The 22,713-nt window shown below is 34.5% G+C and overlaps 1 protein-coding gene across 1 annotated transcript in view; it reads right to left on the bottom strand.

The window, feature by feature from the left end:
* Positions 1-9,145: 9,145 nt before the first annotated feature.
* Positions 9,146-22,713, bottom strand: part of LOC114309928 (ENHANCED DISEASE RESISTANCE protein (DUF1336)) — a 153,820-nt gene continuing 140,252 nt past the window's right edge. The window contains exons 17-22 of the mRNA XM_028255800.2: positions 22,557-22,658; positions 20,751-20,798; positions 12,486-12,629; positions 12,296-12,391; positions 10,718-10,819; positions 9,146-9,544 (exon numbers count right to left, since the gene is read on the bottom strand). Coding sequence (XP_028111601.1) covers positions 9,452-9,544; positions 10,718-10,819; positions 12,296-12,391; positions 12,486-12,629; positions 20,751-20,798; positions 22,557-22,658 — 585 coding nt within the window. The 3' untranslated portion in view covers positions 9,146-9,451. The remainder of the gene's footprint in view (positions 9,545-10,717; positions 10,820-12,295; positions 12,392-12,485; positions 12,630-20,750; positions 20,799-22,556; positions 22,659-22,713) is intronic.

Below are 22,713 nucleotides of genomic sequence, written 5' to 3'. Positions count from 1 at the left end.
GCAAAAATATATTAAAATTATAAATATTTTTTTATGTTTTCTACTTTTTATTGACAATATTCAAGACTATCATTAGTCTTGCTCACGAAGTGAAGTCTTGAGAGGTGTGGAGAGAATAGTCTTGAGGGGAGCTGTTCTCATTTTTTTTTAAGATAAATGTAATTTGATCAAGGAATTACTGATATTCAATCAATATAATTTTTTGAATGAGTTATCTACTCAACAAATTTTACGAAATAAACTATTTAGATTATAGAAATGAATTGGTAGAAAGTCCCACCAAGAGGGGCATAGTTCCTTTTGAGTATAATATGAAAATGAATTTTTTAAGACAAAAAACATGGCATTGATTTTTAGAAAAAATATTTATAAATAAGTCACATATATTCTAAATTATAAAAAATTTCATTAATATCTAATAATTTTTTTAAACTACACAGGAATGGTAATTTCTCCAATTTTTTAAGGTGCCAACTAAACTGTTGCTACCGTTGCTATTTTTCATTTCAAAGCAAAGTGACTTGACCTGTATCTTTTAAGAAAGGGAAGAAAAGAAAGAAAGTAAAATGACCCATCAACTTTAGAATCACAATTTCATTATTATCAAGATGCGGAAAAAAAAAAAAAAAATTGTAGAAGAAGCCAAGATTGAAGAATATTTTTTATTATTTGAAAATCATTAAATTTGGTAAAACCCAAAAATTGGTTTGGCTCTTTGATTGATCTAAAGATTGAACAATATGGATCCTATCTAAACCACCATAACTTAAAAAAGTTAAACCATTAATCCATCACTAGCCTTGCTCTTAATTTCTAGGCAATATAAACTTTTAATTTTGTAACTAATAACTATATTTGCTTCTGTAATTTCTCCTAATTTGAGCTGAAATACACACCACTCACTCATACATTAAACATTAGGTAATACTCATTCCGCTGAGCGACGTCAAAGGCTTCATGATCGATCTTCTCCGACGATGCTGATCTTGCTTCACGCACCCACTCTTGCTCGTTAAAGGAAGACTAGGCTCTATCTCTCTCTTGCCATTGCTCAAGACTGAGAAGCTTTTGTTCATGATCGTTGGCTGTTGCGCCCCACCCAGATTGTTTAGGTTGAAGCTTCCATATAGAGAGGTAGCTGTACACATCTTCTCTAAGCTCCCATTTGGCATGAACTGATACACTAAAGCTTTGAAAAATCGATTCTTTGCTGTCTTGCCCTCAACCTGTTCGACAAAATGCCTAAGTGAACTTCTGTCACTGAGAAGTCACAAGATGATTAAGGAGAAAGAGAGAGAGAGAGAGAGAGAGAGAGAGAGAGACAGAGGGACAAAGAGAGAGACAAAGAGGGCAGCAAGCTATCAATGAAGAGGGCAAACTAGCTAAGAGCAAATTAGTCAAGAGTAAATCAAAATGTAAATCTGCTAAGTGCAAATCAACCAAGGTCTCCTTGAAGGAGTTTGATAATCAGGGGGATGCTCAAATATCTATCGATGAGATGCCTGATGTACTCCCCCGCAGGTCTACACGTATCCGAGTAGCCCCCAAATCTCTCATATCTGGAGATTTTGTGGGACCATGGCAAAGGCTCTCGAATGAAAACAAAAGGGGATTAAGGGATGTGGAATCGGAGGATAGCTCAATCGAGTGTGATTGTGTCGGTCTATGTTTGTGTGGAAATCTTTGTACACCACGGTTGCAAATGAATGTGAAAATGCAAGCCTCAACTGAGCAATCATCAAAGCGGCACCAAATACCTAATGCATGGAACACACCAACTAGAGTGCTAACTGATCTTGAGCGGTGGCCAAAATTGGCCATTGTTTCCCCACTAGCGGCAAATGAAATGATAATGTCAAAGAAACTTGGCTCACCCAATGCTGACCAAAGGAGAGAAGTAATTGATACCAAGCAACGGAAGAGTATTGAAAATGTGCGAGCTTGTAGTAATGAAGATTTAGCTGAACTACATATGGAAGACACACAATATGGCAAGGATGAATGTCTTGATAGTGATACAACTGCTATATTAGGTAAGCCTCTATAAGCTTGGAGCTCTTTACTTAAAGAAGAGATTAACAAGGTATCAAAAATGAAGTATAAAATAGGTGTCCATAAGATTGAGAACCTAGTAAATGGCATGTACAATGTCCCTATAGAGATCTCAAAAAAAGGCTTTTCTCATTGGGAAAATGCCTTGGTTGGATACTTCATTGATAAAAGATTCTCTTTCCATTATGTGAAAACTTGGGCAGAGAAACTTTGGGAAAATTTGCTTGAGGATGTTGTCTCCATTGATAATGGGTTTTTTATTTTTAAAGTAAAAAGTGAAGAGGCTATAGACAAAATTTTGGAAGATGGCCCCCATTACGTTGGGGCTAGATTGATTGTTGTTAAAAATGGCAACCTGGACTAAAACTAACAAAGTGTGAATTTTCGAGTGTGCCGTTGTGGGTGAAGTTGTATAATGTTCCTTTGGAGCTTTGGACTAAAGAAGGTTTGGGTTACATTGCTAGCATCATGGGAACTCCTCTTTATTTGGATGAGCCTACGTTCAAGAGAAGCAGACTTACGTTTGCGAGAATATGTATTGAAGTGCCAGCAAATAAAGAGATTCCTAAGTCTTTTAAAATAAATCTTGGTTATGGTGACCCATATGAGATTCAAGTTGAGGTTCCATGGAAGCCTCAAAGGTGTGATGGTTGTAAGACTTTTGGTCATACCACTAATTTGTGTCCTCGGAAGCCAAAGACCTTGAACCCTCCATCTTCCAAACAAGAGTGGAGAGTCAAGGAGACTAACATACAAGTTCCAACCAAATGGGAAGTGGTGAAGAAAAAAGGGAGAGATGGTGGGCAAGGTTCAACGACAGTGATAAACAAAAAGGCAGAGACGCAGTGTTTCACCCCATCAATATCTAATGCTTTTGATGTCCTTGAATCATGTGATATGGGAGAGTTGGAAATGGAAAATTAAATCAAGAGTTGTTGTGTCAAACAAAGAGCCCACAAAGTAGAGGGGGTCCATCTCCAAGTGATCCCATTAATGAGGAGACTACAAAGGAGGATAACAGAAGAAAACTCAAAGCGAAACTTCATTACTTGAAGAGTGTAAGAGGGAAATTTTGAATCCTTTGCTGTGTTTGGTATTTTTGTCATCCATAGGCTTAGTTTGTTTCTTTTGAGGGAGTAGTTTATTTCTATGTTTATATTTGTTCTCCCTACAAAGGATGTGTATTGAACTTCATTGTATATCTATCTTTTTTAGTTATAATATGACTTACTTATCTAAAAAAAAAATACATTAAACATTGTTCTGTTGAACTAAAACGTCGTACACAGTTTGCAAGAGTTTGCTGCAAGGCCTAAGAGAGACAATAAACAGGCAATATGGGTCATTGCATAACTTATTTGAATTATTTGTAGTTTATTTTATTTTATTTTGAGAGTCTATGTCAGATTATTTAGTATAATTTTATTTATAGTTTATTAGATAGAAATAATTTAACGCTCCGTTTGGAAAGAAAAAAGTTGGGTTTTTTTGGGCTAAAATAGCCACAAGAAACAAAATAGGCTTTTTAGCCAAATAAGACAAAACATCATATTCAACCCATAATTATTACATTATTTCTCTCACAAAAAATTCAAAAAAGCCAAAAGCCCTTCCCAAACAAGGCTTTTTAGCCCTAAGTTAAAATAGTCAAAAAGTCAAAAAGCCAACTCACTTTCCAAACGAACCCTAAATAAAGGGTAAATTACACTTTGCCCTCTTTATCTTTGATTATTTTCTTACCTTAAGCCCAAAGTTTTTTTTCCCCCCTACTTTGGCCCTTAATATTTCAAGTTTTTTTGTTCTAATTTACTTCTAAAGCTAATTTCTGTTAAAGATTAGATAGAAAATGATACATTAAGGGGTTGTTTGGGATGATCTAAATAAGTGTACTTTTTGACTTTTTATGAAATATGGGTTGGGTTTGGGTTGGGTTTGAAGTGATGTGTTAGAGAGATGATGTGACTTAAATAGAATAGTGACTTTTTGTCTTTTTCAAGACATGCCAAACTTGGCCTAACAGTCACGTGGTATAAAAATATTTTATTATATATGACTCACTTCTGATACAAACTTAAATTCAATATAATGATATATTTTTTTTATGTTATATGACACTTATTATGAAATTTTCTATCTAATTTTGAACATAAGTAAATTTTAAGAGTAAATTAGGAAAAACTAAAAATATGAAGAGTTAGAGAAAGTGATCAAACATAAAGGGGGCAATGTGTAATTTACCCTTATATAAATTCAAAAAAAAAAAAATCCATTAACTACAAGCTGGGTGAGATTTTTTAAATATATTTTTTTTTATAGTTTCTTTTTTCTTGAAAAAGCCCAATATGGCAATATCCCAACATTTTTATGGGGAAGTTGATTCCCATAATTCGAATTTGCTACCACAAGGCTGATAAATGTGTGAAAAGAACTGTGAAGAGAGAGAAGAAAAATGTTAAAAAGGAAGTTAGTTTATATATAATTGACATTTCTATTTTATCTTTTTTTTTTTATCGCAATAATTTCCTAAATCCATCATTAAATTAAGGATATATTACAAATACACCTTTTGAAATTTACTTAAAATATGGTTATTCTCTATAATTTTGAAAATTATAAATACACTATTGTCAAAAAAATTTATTTACCAGAATTAGCAAAAAAAATAAAATTCACAATTACTCACTTGTACAACAATAAAATTACATAAATTGTTAATTAATATCAATTAACATAATAATTTATTAATAAAAATAATTATTTGTTATGCGATTAAAAATTATACAATTTTTATAATTATAAAAAACAATTTATATTTTAAATAAATATCAATGGTTGTACTTATAATTCATCTTTCAATTAAAAATACTAGTACATGAGTCTTCTCAATGCCCAGTAATCCTAGTTTTTATTTTATTTTATTTTTTAAGGGGGTGTGGGGAGGAAGCTCACAGAAGTCTGAAGGGATCACTGTCCTTCTGAGTGATATATATCAGATATGAAGAAGATGATGATGATGTATAATAGGACATGCCATACTTGTCCTCGTGTTTTGATTACTCACTTTGCTTGGTTACAGATTTTCAATAATATTTTTTAAAAAATTTTACTTTTTTTTTCTATATTTTTTTGTTTTTACTGATTTTTTAAAATATTTTAAGCAATTTTTTTAAATTTTTAGACATACCTAACATAAATATACCTCAAAAGTAAAAAATTTGTAAAAAAAACCTTTTAAAAATTCACTAAATACAAAAAATACAAAAAAATATGAGAATTCAGTACATTTTTTTATATTTTTATGTATTTATTAATTTTTTAAAAATATTATTTTACAAATTTTTTACTTTTTAGATACTTCTAAGTAAGGTGTATCTAAAAAAGTAAAAAAAATGTTTAAAATTTTAAAAATATTCACTAAAAACAAAAAAATACGAAACTAAAAAACTCCATTTTTAAAAAATATAATCTAAAAAATTTAAACCAAACACACCGATTAGTGACATTTTATACATGTATGATATATGCATATGTCTGATTCATTTATGAAGCATTCAATTTTGTTATTCAGTACTGTCACGAGGGGCTGTATCCCTCCGCGAGTACCCTGCAAGTATTTAAATTAAAAAAATTAAAATTAAAATGAATGAAAAGTAAATGAAAATTCTTTGAATTGAAATATATAGATATATATATATATATATATATAAAATATTTTTTAGACTCTCTTTAAATGTGAATTTCAAATGAAATAATTTGTGCTTGAATTTTATAAAGAATCAAACTTGTCTCTTCGTCCACAAATTTTAAATTAGAGGATCAAGTTTTTATAGTTGTGGGCCAACTTTGTAAGGCTTGTTAAACAAAATTTTCGTTCAAAAATTAAGTTGATTGGATATTATTAATAGTAACATGGTTAGTTTATATGAAAAATATATGTTTGAAATCGTACTTGTCCTTTATATTTTTTAGAAATAAATGTGAACTAACTAGGTAGCTATTGATATTCAATTAATTTAATTTTTTTCGTAGTTACTTGTTTAATGAGACTTACAATTTGAACAAGTAGATCATTAAAATAAGTCTCTAGTTAATCCACAATCACGAAACTAATAACTCTAAAATAGATGATTGAATACGACATGTATTTTGTTAATATTATTATACAAGTAATATATTTTATGATACGATTTCAAATAATTATTTAAACAAAGTTATTCGACAACCATTAATATAAAACTCTAATCCATTTTTGATATCTAAATATAAAATATTACATTGAATTAAAAGCTATGCTCCTTAAATTGTTAAGACCAAAATCATTCATTTCAAATCTCTCTCTCTCTCTCTCTCTCTATTTATATATATATATATATATAATTCAAAAGCAACTTTAGATTCTAATTTGTTTTTTAGCATTTTCCTATCTTTGTGTAAGATTTTAATTCAAAAAATATTTTACATTTTACAAAAGTAAAATATTTTTCACCTCAATGAACCTTTTTTGTTGACCACAAAAAACATTTTCTGTCAATTTTCGTTTTTCGTCATACCAAAGGATACAATTTTCTTTTTTCTTTTTTCTTTTTTTTTTTTTTTTTTTTTAAATCTCTATTGCTACAAAGAAGATTGAACCATCTAGTCTAGGCTTGTGAGCCCACCCGAGCTCCACTTTGATGATCCAATCCATTTTAGACTCATCCGTGTAGATCGTATGATTTTTTTTCCTTCAAATTGATCCGATAATGGTAAACACATAATTTTATCATATTTATTTTTTTAAAAAGTATACAATAAGGTTGAATTTTGAAAATGGGCTCTACAAGAACTAGAAACAAGCATTGTCTTTCATAAAAGGGTTGGGCTTGTCTAAACTAGAGAGAACTTGAGAGACCCGTTCAAGATATATCATTCATAAAAAAAAATTATGGTCGATTAGATAATTCGTAATTTTTCATTTTATCCTGTTCATCTTCGAAAAAATAGACAATAAGCCTGTTTTTGAAAATAGACTATTCATTTTTTGGAGACAAACACAATGAAATGAAAAAGTTATGTTTATCAAATCGATATAATTTTTTTCATAAATGATATACACAAAAAGTCCTACAGTTTGTATCATCAAAACAATACTCATGATCGACCCCATGACCCATCAAATTCTATCAAGTTTATATTGTTCATACAAATTGATCCATCAGCCTAATAATCAGCAATGCAATCAAAGAAATAGCCTAACCCTACTCACTCTGTGTTTTACACGAAAATTTCTGCACTGAAGGCCATACACCATGGTAGTGAAAATGACAGTTTCAGAATTATTTTTTATCTAACCCAAATATGGTCCACAGGAGACAAAAATACAAATCACCAGACTTTATGCACAAAATTTATAAAGGTTTCATGCATGCAAACAATATTAAAATGCTTGATTTTCTGTAGATCGGAACTATTATTATTGGCGTCACTTAGATCAGCATGACCAAAAAAGAAAAAGCAAACCAATATATATTGATATACATAAAGTTTCCAAAACAGAATTGGAAAAGACATGGACCGACCGTGTGGCTCTGTGGCTGAAAACACATCTTTTTAGGAAAAGAAAGAAAATAAAAGAAATTGAATCGGATTCCCATTAAGAGTCAAAAAGGAGGAGTTGGGTTAGGTTTGATAGAACTTTAAACTAATCATATGAAAGTGAAACAATTATCACTAGAAAAATAATAAACTCACAAAATTATGTAGGAAGCAGCACTCTCTACTTTTAATCCATGGGTGGGTAAATGACAACTGATAGATAACCTTTGTACACCACTATATAATGAAGGGTAATTTTGACATTGCAAGTCCACAGTACACACAAGCGTGAGAATTTCTATTTCCACACACAACACTCATCTTTTTGGTTTAAAAATCATTCGACTTTCCAATAAAACTATTTAGTTCGGAAATCAACATCTAAACAAAATTATTTGGTTCAATTGTATCTTTAGTTCGGTAGTTAATTTCTCAATAAAATTCATTAGTTTGGAAGTTAACCAATGAGTTTTGTTCGAAAATCAATTTCTGAACCAAAGATTCAGAAATAAGTATATAAACTGAGATAATGCGGTGTATAGAAATAGAAGCTCCCGAGCTTTTATTTGCGCACCACCCTTCCTATCCGTTCCCACCATTCATTTATACACACAAGGCGGTTCTATTTTCAGGCACCATCTTTTCTCAGTTCACACATTTTTGTTTAGATATTAATTACGAAACAAAACTATATGGTTTGGTGATCAACTTCTGAATGAAAACTCATGATTTAGCTACCCTATCTTTAGTCTTAGAAACTCTGAATGAAAACTCACGGTTTAGCTACCCCCAAATTGTGGCCACTACCACCACCATCAACCACTATCACCTTACTGCCACGACTCCTGCCAATCACCAACCCTTTCCCTGCTGCCATTAACCCTCTCCCACCGCCACACAATGGTGAAATCAGATTGCAAACACCACCTTTCAGTGGTCAATTTTCGAACAATGTTTAATGGTTGATCTTTGCGCTCCAACCACTTAGTCCGAACAACTGGCAATGGTGGTGTATGGGGGTTTGCGGCAGAGGTGGTGGGAAGTTTGTGATGGTGGGGGTTAGTAGTGGTCGGTTATGGGAGGGGCCAGTGTGGGTGGTGGCCAGCAGTGCGGGGTGGGAGGAAGGTGTGTACCTTTTGTCCTTGATGGTAATTTCCTTGAGGGATACAATCGTAATTAAAAAAATCATTCATTGTGTAGCATTGTGATGTGCAAATAAGGGAACCACTTTGTAGGTTAAATGTGTACCTACTTCATTGACAGGATCGACATTAGGTCTTGCTTTTTAACAAGCGGCCTTGTAATCCAAAAGCTAAAATCAGCCTTCATGTCAACTAAACCACATTCAAGAGTTTGAAGAAACATTCGATTTTTTTTTTTTTTATTTTACAATTTTTTTTTGTACATCAGAGGCCATAGCCCGGGGGAAGGAGGAGTTTCTCATGTGGCAAGACTTGAATCCTTGACACCCAATTGACTTGCTTGATATCACTAATTACATTCAAATTATAAAAAATAAAAAAGAAAAACTATTTATGTGAGTTTTATAACCCGTGTCAAATAATCTAGCTTGAGTAAGTTTATGCCCAAGTCAGGCAACCTTTGTTTGCTAAATAAAAGAACAAGGGGCCAACAAATACAAAAATATTTGAAGAAGAGGTCAAGTGACTGTTTCTGAATATTGATTGAACATTTGGAGGTCAGATCCAATGTATATAAACAATAATCGACACCAGAACCTAGAAATCCTCAGAATGCAGCAGTTACAACAACGCCATTACTTTTGGAAAATATGATGATTAAAGCATGTTGACATATCAAAATCTCAAACCGTAAAAGGTGCAGCTGATTCGAGCTTCACACGATTGAGACGAACAGTTCCTAGAATGTACTCTGGGAGTTCTTCCTCTTCTTTGGCCTAAAAATGCAGCTGCTGTCAATATCTAGCTATTTATGATGTGGAAGCTTTCTCAGACAAGAATTTGAAAGCAATAGAAATCAAGCACATAGATGGAAAATCACAAACATCATTTCTACACACACACAAACCCAAAAAAAAAAACTATAAATTTTTGTAAATATTTTTTGCAACTTAACAATTGGGAGGAATGAATAAGACATACTATTCCAAACTGAAGACTGATAAGTTCTATTATGCATTTTAAGACTAAGAAGCCATGCCTTTAGGCTGTCTTTGGACGGCAGGAATTAAAGACAACAAATGAGAATGCCATTACCAGAATTCCGTTAGTAATAAGATTCTAAATTTAATTCCATTTGAGTGTTCGATAAGTCAAGAAGATAGTTGTCAAATAGGTATACGAATTGTGTATCATTTTTCTATATTTTTTTAATTGCATTTCGTATTGTATCGTGCATCATAAGAATTTTTTTAAAAATAGGTAGAAAAATAAATATATTTATGGAAATGATGTATAAATATCAGGAAGCACACACTAGTTGCATGTGTTAACACCACGAATATAAAACCATTCATTTTTAATCTTTCACAACAAAGAAATGAGTGTTTTCTTTGCATTATGCACTTTTCTTTACCTTTTCCTTCGTTTTTTCTTTTTCCAGGAGATTGTCTATATCATTTATTAAGGCACCAAAATCATAATGTCCAATGTCATGGTGGAACTAAAAAACATCAAAGAGGCAGAAGGTATTTGTATACAACATGCACCACATAGTTGTCAAGCTAAGCTAAGCTAAAAAAACTCTCGAGGGTAATTCTGTTGGCACACCAAAGAAAATCTCAGTACATACCATTTGTGTTGTTCGGATATAAACCTTTGAACAAAAGTCAAATATTCGGACATAAACTTCCGAACAAAAAATAATTGTTCAGATATATACAATTATTTTTTGTTCGGAAGTTTATGTCCAAACATTTGACTTTTGTTCGGGAAATTTATATCCGAACGGCATAAATGGTGTGTTGTGTACTGAGATTTTTTGTGGTGTGCAAATAGAATTTCCCAAAACTCAAAGACCAAATTAAAGACTGAATTGTATGCTAGAAGAAGAGCATAAGTCCACATCTTAAGGATAATAAGGCCCATCTATTGAAATGCCAAACACAAACCTCTATTAAAATTGCAAGATCAACAACAATGCTGGGCACATATCCAAGTACAAGACTAATGACACTCCTTGCAACGGATGATGAGCCAATTTCCACATCAATCTGCAAAGTGAAGGTTTTTTGCAATATCTTATTAAGCTGAAAGAGCATGAGTAACAAACAGATAAATAACTAATGAGAATTAAAATGGTAGTAGCTTTTACTCAGAAAATAAGATGAAGGAATATATTTTTAATCACTTAAAGAATGAGAACATGATTCTCTCTTATAAAGAGAGCAATTACAACAGAAAAGGAAACTAATTAAAGCTAATATTTGACAGCTTCTACTTTCCTATTTTTCCTGATTCTATACGGCCTTTACTTTCCATATTTACCAAATTTCCAGCACTTTTAAACAAAATTTGGTGTAGAATGTAAACTAGACCAGAAGAGGAAGAAATGAAATAGTGATATCAATGTTAATTGACCAAATTAAGAGATAAAATATCTTAAAACTCTCTTTCAAACCCAAAAACTAATAACAAAATAAAAGTGAATTTAGTAAATGTAAAAATACACCAAGTAATGGAATAAAATCATTTAAATAGAAAACAGGGCTCAGAAACCCTAATTCAAACAGTAGAAAATATAATTTGCCAAAAAGCAAAAAGATGAGTTGAAAGAGAACATACTAAGTTGGTTTGATCATCTACAATGAAAACCTACAGATGCAATGGTAGGTAAGAGTGATATGATTACCATAAATGGAAATATTAGGGGAAGGAGAAGACCTAAACTGACATGGGATGTGGTAATTAAAAAATAAGAATTTATTTAATTTAACTAAACATATATCTCCTGACAGAGCTGAATGGCAAAAAATAATTTATATAGCCAACCCCACTTGATTGTGATACAAGACTTAGTTTGGTTTGGTTTGGTTTAAAATCACACATCACGAATATTCCAAGTAGTCAAATTATTCGGGTAGTGAACCTCTGAAGATGGGCATATATTAAGAATGACATCAAATATAGCAAAATATGTAAGCAAAAACTTGATGTGATACTTTTGAATCTCTTGATTTGACACCAACTACCTTGGCAAAAAAAAAAAAAGATCTGACACCAACCAAAAAGAAAATATGCAGTTTCCATATCAATAATATCAAAATGAGAGGAAGAGAAAGGGACATAAAAGAGGTGAAAATTCTCCAATACCAAGCAACCAGTTCTCTCCTTCAAAGTACACTACTAAATAAAAGATGCCTTGTCATTAAGTTCACATTTAACTGGATGTGATTCCAATATGGAAAATGATTTACAAACAGAAAATATTTATACAAAAACACATCCAGAATGATGTACCAATGGAATTTGTGAAATTATGAGGGCAATGATAGGTGTTTTGATTGAAAATAAAGGAACGACAAGTAGCCACCTCATTCTGCATGAAAATTTTGTACAAAAATTCTGTTTCTATATCATTTCGCTTCCAATATTAGACATCAAGATAATATCTGTATCTTAATCATCACCATATCTAATATGAAGGCAGCAAAATTTCAAGCACGCTGGAATTGAAGTTTTTCACCTACCTCCAGAAAATTGTCTTGTCTATGGTATTTGCACGTAACTGCTTTCCCTAATAAGCAAGCTTTTGTTCCAACTGCACGCTTAACCATCCAATATCCCTGCCGAAAACATTTATTACAACACCACAGAAAGCATGATAAAGAAAGCTGGATATATTACTCACAGTTTTTATTCAAGAAAAACAATTTTTACCTCAACAATTCTTGGAATTAGTTTAAATCTAGAATCACGAAACATATCAGATCCATTAACAAATTTATCCAGTAAAGAATCCTTATTTACAGGTCTGTCAGAAGCATAGTATAAAACCAAGCTGTAATTAGGTCTTGCTGGAACCTGAAAAAACAAAATCAGCACAAATTCTTTCTGAGTTCTGACTGAAATTTGTAGCATGGAAAAAATAAATTACACAAATGATGATATTCCGCATTGTGAATAATGTTATTATTAAGATGACACCTGAGCTGATATAAAGCCCACACTCAACCTGAAATTATTTTTCTTTTAAAACTTTATTATATACATGCATATCTGATGTAAGTAATATTTAATCACTAATTAGAACAGTCTCTTCACACTTAGCCTAATTGTTTCCATTTTCAATTTTCCATCTTCCATTTAAGCTTTTGTTGGACTCCAAAATCATTCATACTTTCGCTCACCAACCATACTCTAACTAATATTATCATCCCAGGTATGAAAAAAAGAGAGAGGTGAGATTGAGCTAGCTTATCAGTCTAGTGGGTTGTCTCTAGTAATTGATTGCAAAAATCCTAGCAAATTGATTGAGATGAGTGGTCGAGAAAGTTGTTTCAAATCCACAAAATGCCTTTGTGGGGTGGCAAGGAGATTCTAGATGCAGTTTTGGTGGCAGTTGACTGTCGTCTACGTAGTGTAGATCCAGGGTTATCTATAAGTTTTACACACAAAAGGTTTACAAGCGTATTAAATGGAATATTTGCTGGAGAGGATGAGTTTTGGCGAGAAGTTGAGATCCTGGATTCAGTTCTGTATATCCATAACCAGATTCTCTATTATGGTGAATGGTTTCTTTCTCAGCTTGAGAGGCTTGAGGCAAGATGACCACCTTTCATTTCATCAATGTGATCGAGGCTCTCACATGGTTGATCAACTTCGTGGAAGCATGCTCTCGTGGTTTGAGGTGGGGAGAGTTGTTGGCGAGAGGTGGTCTGTGTTCCACATGCTGTTTGTTGATGACATCTGTTAGAATAATATTTTTGTTATTATTTATTATTCTGCTTAGCTGTCATTAGTTGAAGTTTTCTTTTGTGCCTTGAGGCTTCTATTGTGTGTTTCATGTTTAATAATAGATAAGGAGTGATGGTCTCATCATTCCCTAAGTTTGATTTCTTCTAAAATAAACATGGTATCAAAGCCAAAACTGTAAAACCTATCACCCACACTCCAGCCGACACCAACCAACCACCATCCATCACAATCGGAAGGTCTGCCGAATTCACCCATGCTCAGCCGACCAACGCTTTGACCCTTTCAGCTTAAGTTGACACCTTTCTGAGCCTTTTCAACTCAAGCTGAAGGGCATCCAACCCAGAACTAGGACCGTCGGCAGTCCTACATGCTCTGTTGGGTGAACAAAGCCTCCTTGGGTCTTCTCCAGCCTTCATTGCAGCCCTCTGGGGTCTCTCTAGACTTCGACACAACCTCCTAGACTCTGGTTTGCCTTGGGTTTGACATCAGAGGTTGCAGCAGTGCCCTGCGATTTCACCAAAGGGGCTTTCGGCTTCAACGAGGCTCATTCTTTCAGCCCATGGTCTGATTGAACTCGTTTTTTTTCCTTCTCTGTATTGCTACAGTTTTTTTTTTGTTTTTATTGAGACCCAGGACTGCTGTTTTGATTGAAGTTTTACTTCCTCCACTAATTTATTTATTTTTTGGGTCAATATAGGGCCCTATTAATCTAATTGCTATGCTCCCATAATGGTTGGTGATTGATATTGCTTGTCCCAATTCATTCCATTCCCTCTTCCAGTAGTAGTGATTGTTGCAGATTGTTATTTAGATAGTAGCATTCTAAGATGGTTGAATTACCAGCAAGTCCACCACTAGTTCCCAGCCACAAAAAAAAAGGGAGCATCCCAATATGACTACTACATTTGAAAACCTCAATCCCAGCTTAAAAATCACCACCTCTCTATTTAATGGTCGGAACTATCTTGCTTGGTCACAGTGTCTGACCCTTTTCTTGAAGAGTGGAGGGAAGATGGGATATGTTGATGGGAGAATCAAAGCACCTGACACCACTGATCCTGGTTATGATCAATGGGAGATTATCAATTCGCTAATTATGGGGTGACTCATCCATTCAATTGTACCTGGTCTTATCTATGGATATAGCTCAAGACATTTGGGATGTTGTGGCTACTACTTATTCTTGGAAGGGGAATTTTTCACAGACCTTTGAGTTCTGTCGCTCAATTGAGTGCTCAGTATAGAGTGAGATGACTGTCCTCCAGTACTATACATTCCTCAGTAATGGCTGGAAATGTCTAGATCATCTTCAGAATTACAAACCAGTTTGCCTAACTGATTCTGTAGGGTACCACAAGTTTATTAGGTAGGACAGGGTCTTCAAATTTTTGGACGGTCCCAATGTGGAGTTTGATCCTGTTCGAAGTTGTGTTCTTGGTATAGATATTCTCTCTTTCCTTCAGGAAGTGTTCGCTTATGTTCAGAATGAGGAGAGTCGCCGCTCAACTATACTTCCTCCTGCCTCCACAGAGCGCTCAGCCTTAGTCTTTGCTCCTTCTAAAGATAGAGATCATCTGTCGCGTGGTACCCGTAGTCCTTCTGAGAATGATACTGTGTTCTATAATTATTGTTGCCAGCCTAGACACACTCGTGAGACATGTTGGAAGCTTCATAGTATTCCATCTAGGGATCGTGGTGACTGCTCTGGTAGTCGAGGGGGTCGATCTGGACAATCTAGAGGACATGGGTCTAATCCACGTGCCCATCATTCTAGTGCAATTAATACACTTGACTCTAATCCAGCTGTCCCGTCTACTGATGTTGTGGCTGGTATGTCTTCTTCTGAGTTTGAAGATGCTTTGGGTCACTTGCTAGACCGTCGAACTTCGACAACACCTACCGGTGCATCTTTCTCTTCATTTGCCCATGCAGGTAACTTAGCCTCTTCTATAAGTGCTTTCCTATCTCATAAAGCTTTGCCTTAGATTATTGATTCTGGTGTTTCGGATCATATGACTAGATCTTTTGATCTTTTCTAGGAATATAAGCTCCCTTCAGGTCAGGACAAAGTTAGGATTGCTGATGGTACCATTTCTTCTGTTTCTAGAAAATATTTAATCCATGCCACATCTTCTTTACTTTACGTTTGTCATCAGTCTTACATGTTCTCAGTTTCTCTGTTAATCTTCTATCATTGAGTTGTCTTACTCAGGATTTGAATTATAGTATAACCTTTTTTTTTTCTTTTTTTTCTTTTTCATTGTTTTTTTCAGGACCGTATCACAAGGAGGACAATTGGCAGTGGTAGAGTAGAGAATGGTCTCTACATCTTGGATCAGGCAGATCACGTGGCTCATCATACCATCCAGTCTCCAACCACCAAGGATGACATTTGGCTTTTGCACCGGCGTCTGGGACATCCATCAAGGTCATTTCGTTATGAATTGTATATGATATGAAAATTATTATGTTAATTAAAATAGAACTCATTCATGTAACCTCTTTACTCTGATGTTATTCATTGGGCTTTAGTTCACTCTGTTACATATATGTATATATATGTAGGTGAGTAGCAGGATGTCTAGTCCTAGTGAACCATGTTGAAGATTACCCAAGGTTTATGATGTCAGCCTTGAAGCACCTCTTGGATGAAGCTTTTGTCTTTTTTACTTTTGTTGGTCATGTTTGACCACACCTTGTATTTATCCCTTTGAATTTTGAAAGATAATGACTTATATTTGTGTTTGAATGATTTTTAGATATATGTAATATCTTTATGTATATGATCATATGTGAGTTATTAATGTATAAGATGTTTTGGCTTATGCCATGTATGCACAACTCATTGGACAATTTTATTATTTAGCTTCCGCTTGTAGCCCATATAATTAATTATGATTTAAATTTTGCCTGAAACCGTAGGTAATCTTATGATCACTAGTATTACTTAAGCATTTGTTTCCTTATTCTTTTAAGAACAATAATGTTTTTAAGTTTAATTGTGAGTCGTGTCAACTTGGCAAACAACACCGAGCTTCTTTTGCTCCAAGTATTAATAAAAGTTTTGTTCCTTTTCCATTGATTCATTCTAATGTTTGGAATCCTTCTCGTGTTTTTTCATTAAAAGGCCATAGATGGTTTGTCACTTTCATTGCTGATTTTTCTAGCACTACTTAGGTGTATTTACTAAAAAAAAAAAGAGTGAGTTTTTCTCTATATTTCAAACTTTTCATCAGATGATTCGCATTCAATTTGGGGTTGTCAAAATTTAGCATTCTGATAATGGGATCAAGTATATTGATTTAGGGTTAGTGCACTATTTTAGCACTCATGGCATTATTCATCGGACATCTTGCACCAACACCCCTTAACAAAATGGATTTGCAGAACGCAAAAATCGTCATCTTCTTGATATAGTTTACTGCATAACTTTTCCTATACATATCGGTCCTACTAGGGTGAAACTGCTCTCACCACTGCCTACCTTATCAATCGCCTTCCCACTCAAGTGCTGCACAAGCAAACCCCTCTTCAGGTATTCATATGCTCTCAGTCCGTGTCTTCTCTTCCTCTCAAAGTTTTTGGGTGTGTCTGCTTTGTTCACAATCATTCTCCTTCTAGTGGTAAACTGGATCCCCGTTTTATTAAGTGTTTCTTTCTTGGGCACTCCCCTACTCAAAAGGGTTATAAGTGTTACTATCCTCCTTCTCATAAGTGGTTTTTGTCCATGAATGTTACAGTCTTCGAGTTACAGTCCTACTTCTTGTCCTCTCTGGTTTCTCAGTCATTCTTTCAAGGGGAGCCTTGGTGTGAAGAGATTCATGAATCTTTACCAGTTGTTGAGGAGATGGCATGTGAACCACTATGTGAACCAGTTATTTTGCATGCAAAAGCTAATACACTCAAGAAGCAAGGACAAGTTTATATCAAGGACAAAGAAAGACAAAAGGTTACTTGGATCCAAGAGACCATTTCTCCTGATCTTTCACTGCTGTCTCCTTCAATTGATGAGAGTTCAGGTAACTTTGATAACCCAGAATACACAGATCTTGATATTCCTATTGTCCACCGGAAGGGTGTGAGTTCTTATACTCAACATCCTATCTCTAATTTTGTATCCTATTCTAATTGTCTCCCTCATATAGAGCCTTTGTGTCAAAAATTTCCTCTGTTAGTATACTTGATCATTTTCAGGATGCTCTTGCCACCCCTGAGTGGAAACATGTTATGATTGAAGAAATGAAAGCACTTCATAAGAGTGACACTTGAGAATTGACAGAGTTACCTAAGGACAAACAAACTGTGGGATGCAAGTGAGTGTATATTGTGAAGCACAAGGCAGATGGTTGGATTGCACGCTATAAAGCTTGGCTTTTGGCAAAGAGCTTTACCCAGACTTATGAAGTAGACTATCAAGAGACATTTGTACCAGTTGCTAAGATAAATTCAGTCTGGGTACTCCTCTCTCTTGCAGCTAATCTGGATTGGCCACTTCACCAGTTTGATGTGAAGAATGCTTTCTTACATGGTGATCTAGAAGAAGAGGTGTATATGGACATTCCTCCTGGCTTTGAAGATCTTAAAACAAAGGGTAAGGTGTGCGGGCTTTGGAAATCAATATATGGTCTCAAACAGTCCCAAGGGCTTGGTTTGAGAGATTTACTTAGGCAATGCTTAAACATGGATTCAAACAAAGTCAAGCTGATCATGCTCTATTTATTAAACATTACTTACATGGTAAGACTACAACTGTCATTATATATGTGGATGACATAGTACTTACAAGAGATGGTGTTGAAGGAATTTCTCAGTTGAAGGAATATTTGGCAAGCGAGTTGAAAATCAAAGACTCGAAGAAATTGAAGTATTTTCTAGATATTGAGGTTGCTCAGTCCAAGCATAGAATCTTTATCTGTCCAAGGAAATATGTGCTTGATCTATTAAAAGAAACCGGGATGCTTGGAAGTAAAACTTGTGACACACTGCTAGAGACAAACTAGAAACTTAGTGATGATAATAGAGGAGTTCATGTTGACAAGGGGAGTCATTAGAGACTAGTGGGTAAGCTCATTTACCTATGCCATTCGCGTCCTGACATTGCTGTTGTGGTTAGTGTGGTCAGTCAATTCATGCATGCTCTCCATGAGGCATACTTGGCTGCAATTATGCGGATTTTTAAGTACTTAAAATCTTTGCTTGGAAATGGCCTCTATTCTCCAAACATGATCATCTTAGTGTGGAAGCTTTTACAGATACTGATTGGGTAGGATCGGTAACTGATAGAAGGTCCACATCGGGACATTGTACCTTTGTTGGGGGAAATTTGGTTACTTGGAGAAGTAAGAAGCGGAATGTGGTAGCTAGATGTAGTGCAGAGGTGGAGTTTAAAGCCATGGCACAAGGTGTGTGCGAACTTTTTTGTGGATCAAGTTACTGTTGAGTGATCTGGGAATTGAGCAAATAGACTCCATGCGGCTATACTGTGACAATGAGGCTGCTATCAACATAGCTCACAATCCAGTTCAACATGATCTGAAATTGATCATCACTTCATCAAAGAGAAACTCACTAGTGGCACTAATGTACTCCTTTTGTGAAGTCTGGAGAATAGCTAGCAAATATTCTCACCAAGGGAGTTGCAAGTAAACCGTTCCATGATGTTCTTAGCAAACTAGCCATGAGAAATATTTTTGCACCAGCTTGAGGGGGAGTATTAGAATAATATCTTTGTTATTATTTATTATTCTACTTAACTGTCATTAGTTGTAGTTTCCTTTTGTGCCTTGAGGCTTCTATTGTACATTTCATATTATTAATATATAAGGGAGTGATGGTTTCATCATTCCCTAAGTTTGATTCCTCCAAAAATAAACAACATCATGACACTATTATCTTTTGTGAACCAGTGGAAGAACATTTAAGAGACTTGAGGTGTGTTCTTATTTGCTTTGAGGTTGCTTCAGGGTTCAAGGTGAATGTGAGAAAGAGCAAGCTAATTCCAATTGGAGAAGTGCAGAATTTGGAGAATTTGGCTTCTATCATAGATTTAGAGTGCGCGATTTGCCAATTAGATAACTTGGTTTCCCACTTGCTTCTTACTTCAAAGCTACAACATTATGGAACAATTGCTAACGAAGGCTTATTTCTGGAAGCTAATTCCGATTCCTGGTAATGATCTTTTGTATTAAAGAAGTCTTATTTCAATTACTTGGATAATGAAATAAACTGTTTCAATAAGCTTCAAAATGCACTGCGAAATAAATCCATTGCCATGAACTATTTCATTGAGTGTTTATTATAAGTGGGGGGAGGGGGGAGGTATACATATATACATATACACGATGTTTACTCACTCAACCAAGAGATGCATATTGACTCATTGTGCAATTTTTTCTCGGTCAACCCTACTGGGTAATTTTCTCTCTATTACATTGCCTCCCGGGAAAATCAACCTTAGGAAGGTGGCAGCTGGGAGTGGGGGGATGGCAGGGAGGAAGTAGGAGGCAGCTGAGAGGTGGGAAGGGGGTGGTGACAGAGGTAGGAAAGGTGGTGGCTGGTGGGAGGCTTGGGTGGTTTAGGGTTAGGGTTTTCTTAGGTAAAAGATGAAGACAGGATCTATCTTGTCTTGTCTTTTTACATTAAAGCATTTCTTTGAATGATTTTTTTTTTCCTTCCCCACTCTCAAAATAGGAGAGTGGACCACACATTGAGTTCGTTTAGATGAAAAATGTAACAACAGTACTTTAGTTCAAAACAACATTTGGGGCATTTGACTATTTTTAAAAGATAGGAGGGTAAAGTGGGTTGTGTCCATACCACAAAGGGGTAAAATGAAGTTACCATACAAAATTATAAACTACTTCTTTGAATATATAGGTGCGGGTAAGATCACAATTTTCCAGCTTGCAAAATCATTTCACCATTCCAATTTAGATTTTCACCAACATCAATATTCAGTCCTACTTTAAAATCAGGACCATCTTCTAAGACACATAGCTCTACAAACGTTTTTCTCCTACACAACAGTAAGCTCATGAGTGGACTTTGCTAGAACTGTGTTAAATTCTTATAAATGGTATAAAACAACTAGTTATCACACAAAAAATAGTGAATTACTACTTCGGACAATAAAAACCAAACACATGCCTGGGACATGCATGCTATCTCATGATTAGATACAAATCAAGAGAGAGGAGATTGGAAAAAAAGACATTATTATACACATACCTGGAGATTAACAATGAGGATGAATGGAAGTTTTTTCCCAGCTTGTGACTGGAATTGAAGACAAATTGTTAGATACAGGGGAAAACCATAAAAAATTACCAAAGTAAGCCCATATGGCCTCAAATGAAGTAAATGATTTTAAAATCGGATTGAAGCATCTCTCATGATGCTAGGGAGTTTGCCTTTGTGTTTTTTTTTTTTTTTTTCCCTTTCTTCTTCTTCTGATAATCGGCTATCTGGGTAAACACTGAGAAATTTGCACTTGTTAAAAGCTTCCTTCAGTATATTATTTCTTAAAATTAGGATAAAATGCAAAAGAGTACAACAAAGTGAGACTTGAGAGAGCATGAAGCTAAGGAGGCTTGGATTATATTACTTTCAGATAGAACAAAGTTTTTCACAACATGTTAACAACAACAGAGAAATATCAGATATGGATTCAACATACACTACCTTAGACCTAGCGACCAAAGTTGACAAACATTAAGCTCTCTCAAATGGTCTATGGAGAGAAGAGGTGGGGAATATTCTTTAAGTACGGCAATTACAGTGGACAACTGCAACACCTTCTGTTCCTTCCCTTCACCAACTCTCATATATGGGAGTGGTGATGAATAGGTTGAACAGGGTTCAGTTTTGTTTGGGTCTCACCATAGACCCCAGAGAACTAAACCAATAGAGCTTGGTTCTTGCAGTTACAACCCTGAACTGCAATAGTTACTCCATTGAACCAAACTAAATGGAGACTAGCTTGGCTCAGGTTGGTTCTGGTTATCTCAATAAAAACGAAAGCAATTTCCAGATTATAAAAATAAATAAATTAATTAAAAAAAATAATAAGAAGCAAAACAAAAACCTCATATTGTATTTGAATAAGCTATGCGAACATTTGGCTAAACTTGAAAATATTTAAATTAAGAAACTTCAGAAAAAGAGTCCAACAAGCCAACCCATTTTGCTGGGCTTGGCAGCAGAATTATAAAAGAAAAGGAAGACCTGTGCCTATATAAGAAGCAAAGACGTATTTGGAGGGGGGATGGGGTGCCTTTTATTTTCCAGGCAACGTGAGATGGCTATCAACATAGATAACTACGTTCGGTTCTTGGGTTCTGGGCGTGCAAACAATAATAAGTTGCAGACAAGAAGACAGCAATGCAAAAGTCAATTAGAGAAGCTATATTGAAGCTACAGGCACAAGATTTGGGACAACTTAGTTTTTTGCTACACCTGTATTGAAAAGGATAATTTGTCCTCAAGTCACAGGGGTTGTTCAATTCAATCATTGATTTAGTACAAGAAATTCAACAATAGAAGAAAGAATATGTGTAAGCCCCATCTTTACCATTCAAAGGCTCAAGAGAACATAGAGGAAAAATAAAGAAACAACAAATTCTTCTCAGCATCACAACAAAATCTTCTCCTTTGCTACAGTCACAAACCTATTTCTTTTTACAAGCTCCAGTTCTCATAATAATACCAACAACAACAACAAATATAATAACAACAACAACAAATATAATAATAACAACAACAACAATTATAATAACAAGAAGAAGAAGAAGAAAAATAATAATAGCAATAACAATAGAAAGATAACTACTGTGTTAAAAAAACACATCATTCCAATAGATAAATTATACTAAAATTAAACATTAAAACATCAAACAAAGGAAGGGTTGTGCAGGGAATTGAGCAACATCCTAGTAATATGGATTCAAGCATTTGCATGAAATGGCATACTGAAATTGCTCCAGAATTTCACTTATCATACAAAACAAAAAGACATTGGAAAAATGTATCCCTTACCTGAACAAGAGAACTGGGATGCAATGCAACTTGACTGATACAATTTTCGACTTTAAACCAGTCAACTGCTATCAGCTCCAGAAGCGGGTCCCCTCCCTTTACCTGAAAGAGGTTATATAACTTAAGACATTCATAAAAGGCTCAATTCAGTATCAAT

The sequence above is a fragment of the Camellia sinensis genome, chromosome 5 (genome assembly GCF_055761805.1).
Source record: "Camellia sinensis isolate YWXY chromosome 5, ASM5576180v1, whole genome shotgun sequence".
NCBI lineage: Eukaryota > Viridiplantae > Streptophyta > Magnoliopsida > Ericales > Theaceae > Camellia > Camellia sinensis.
This window is presented reverse-complemented; position numbering and strand designations above follow the sequence as displayed.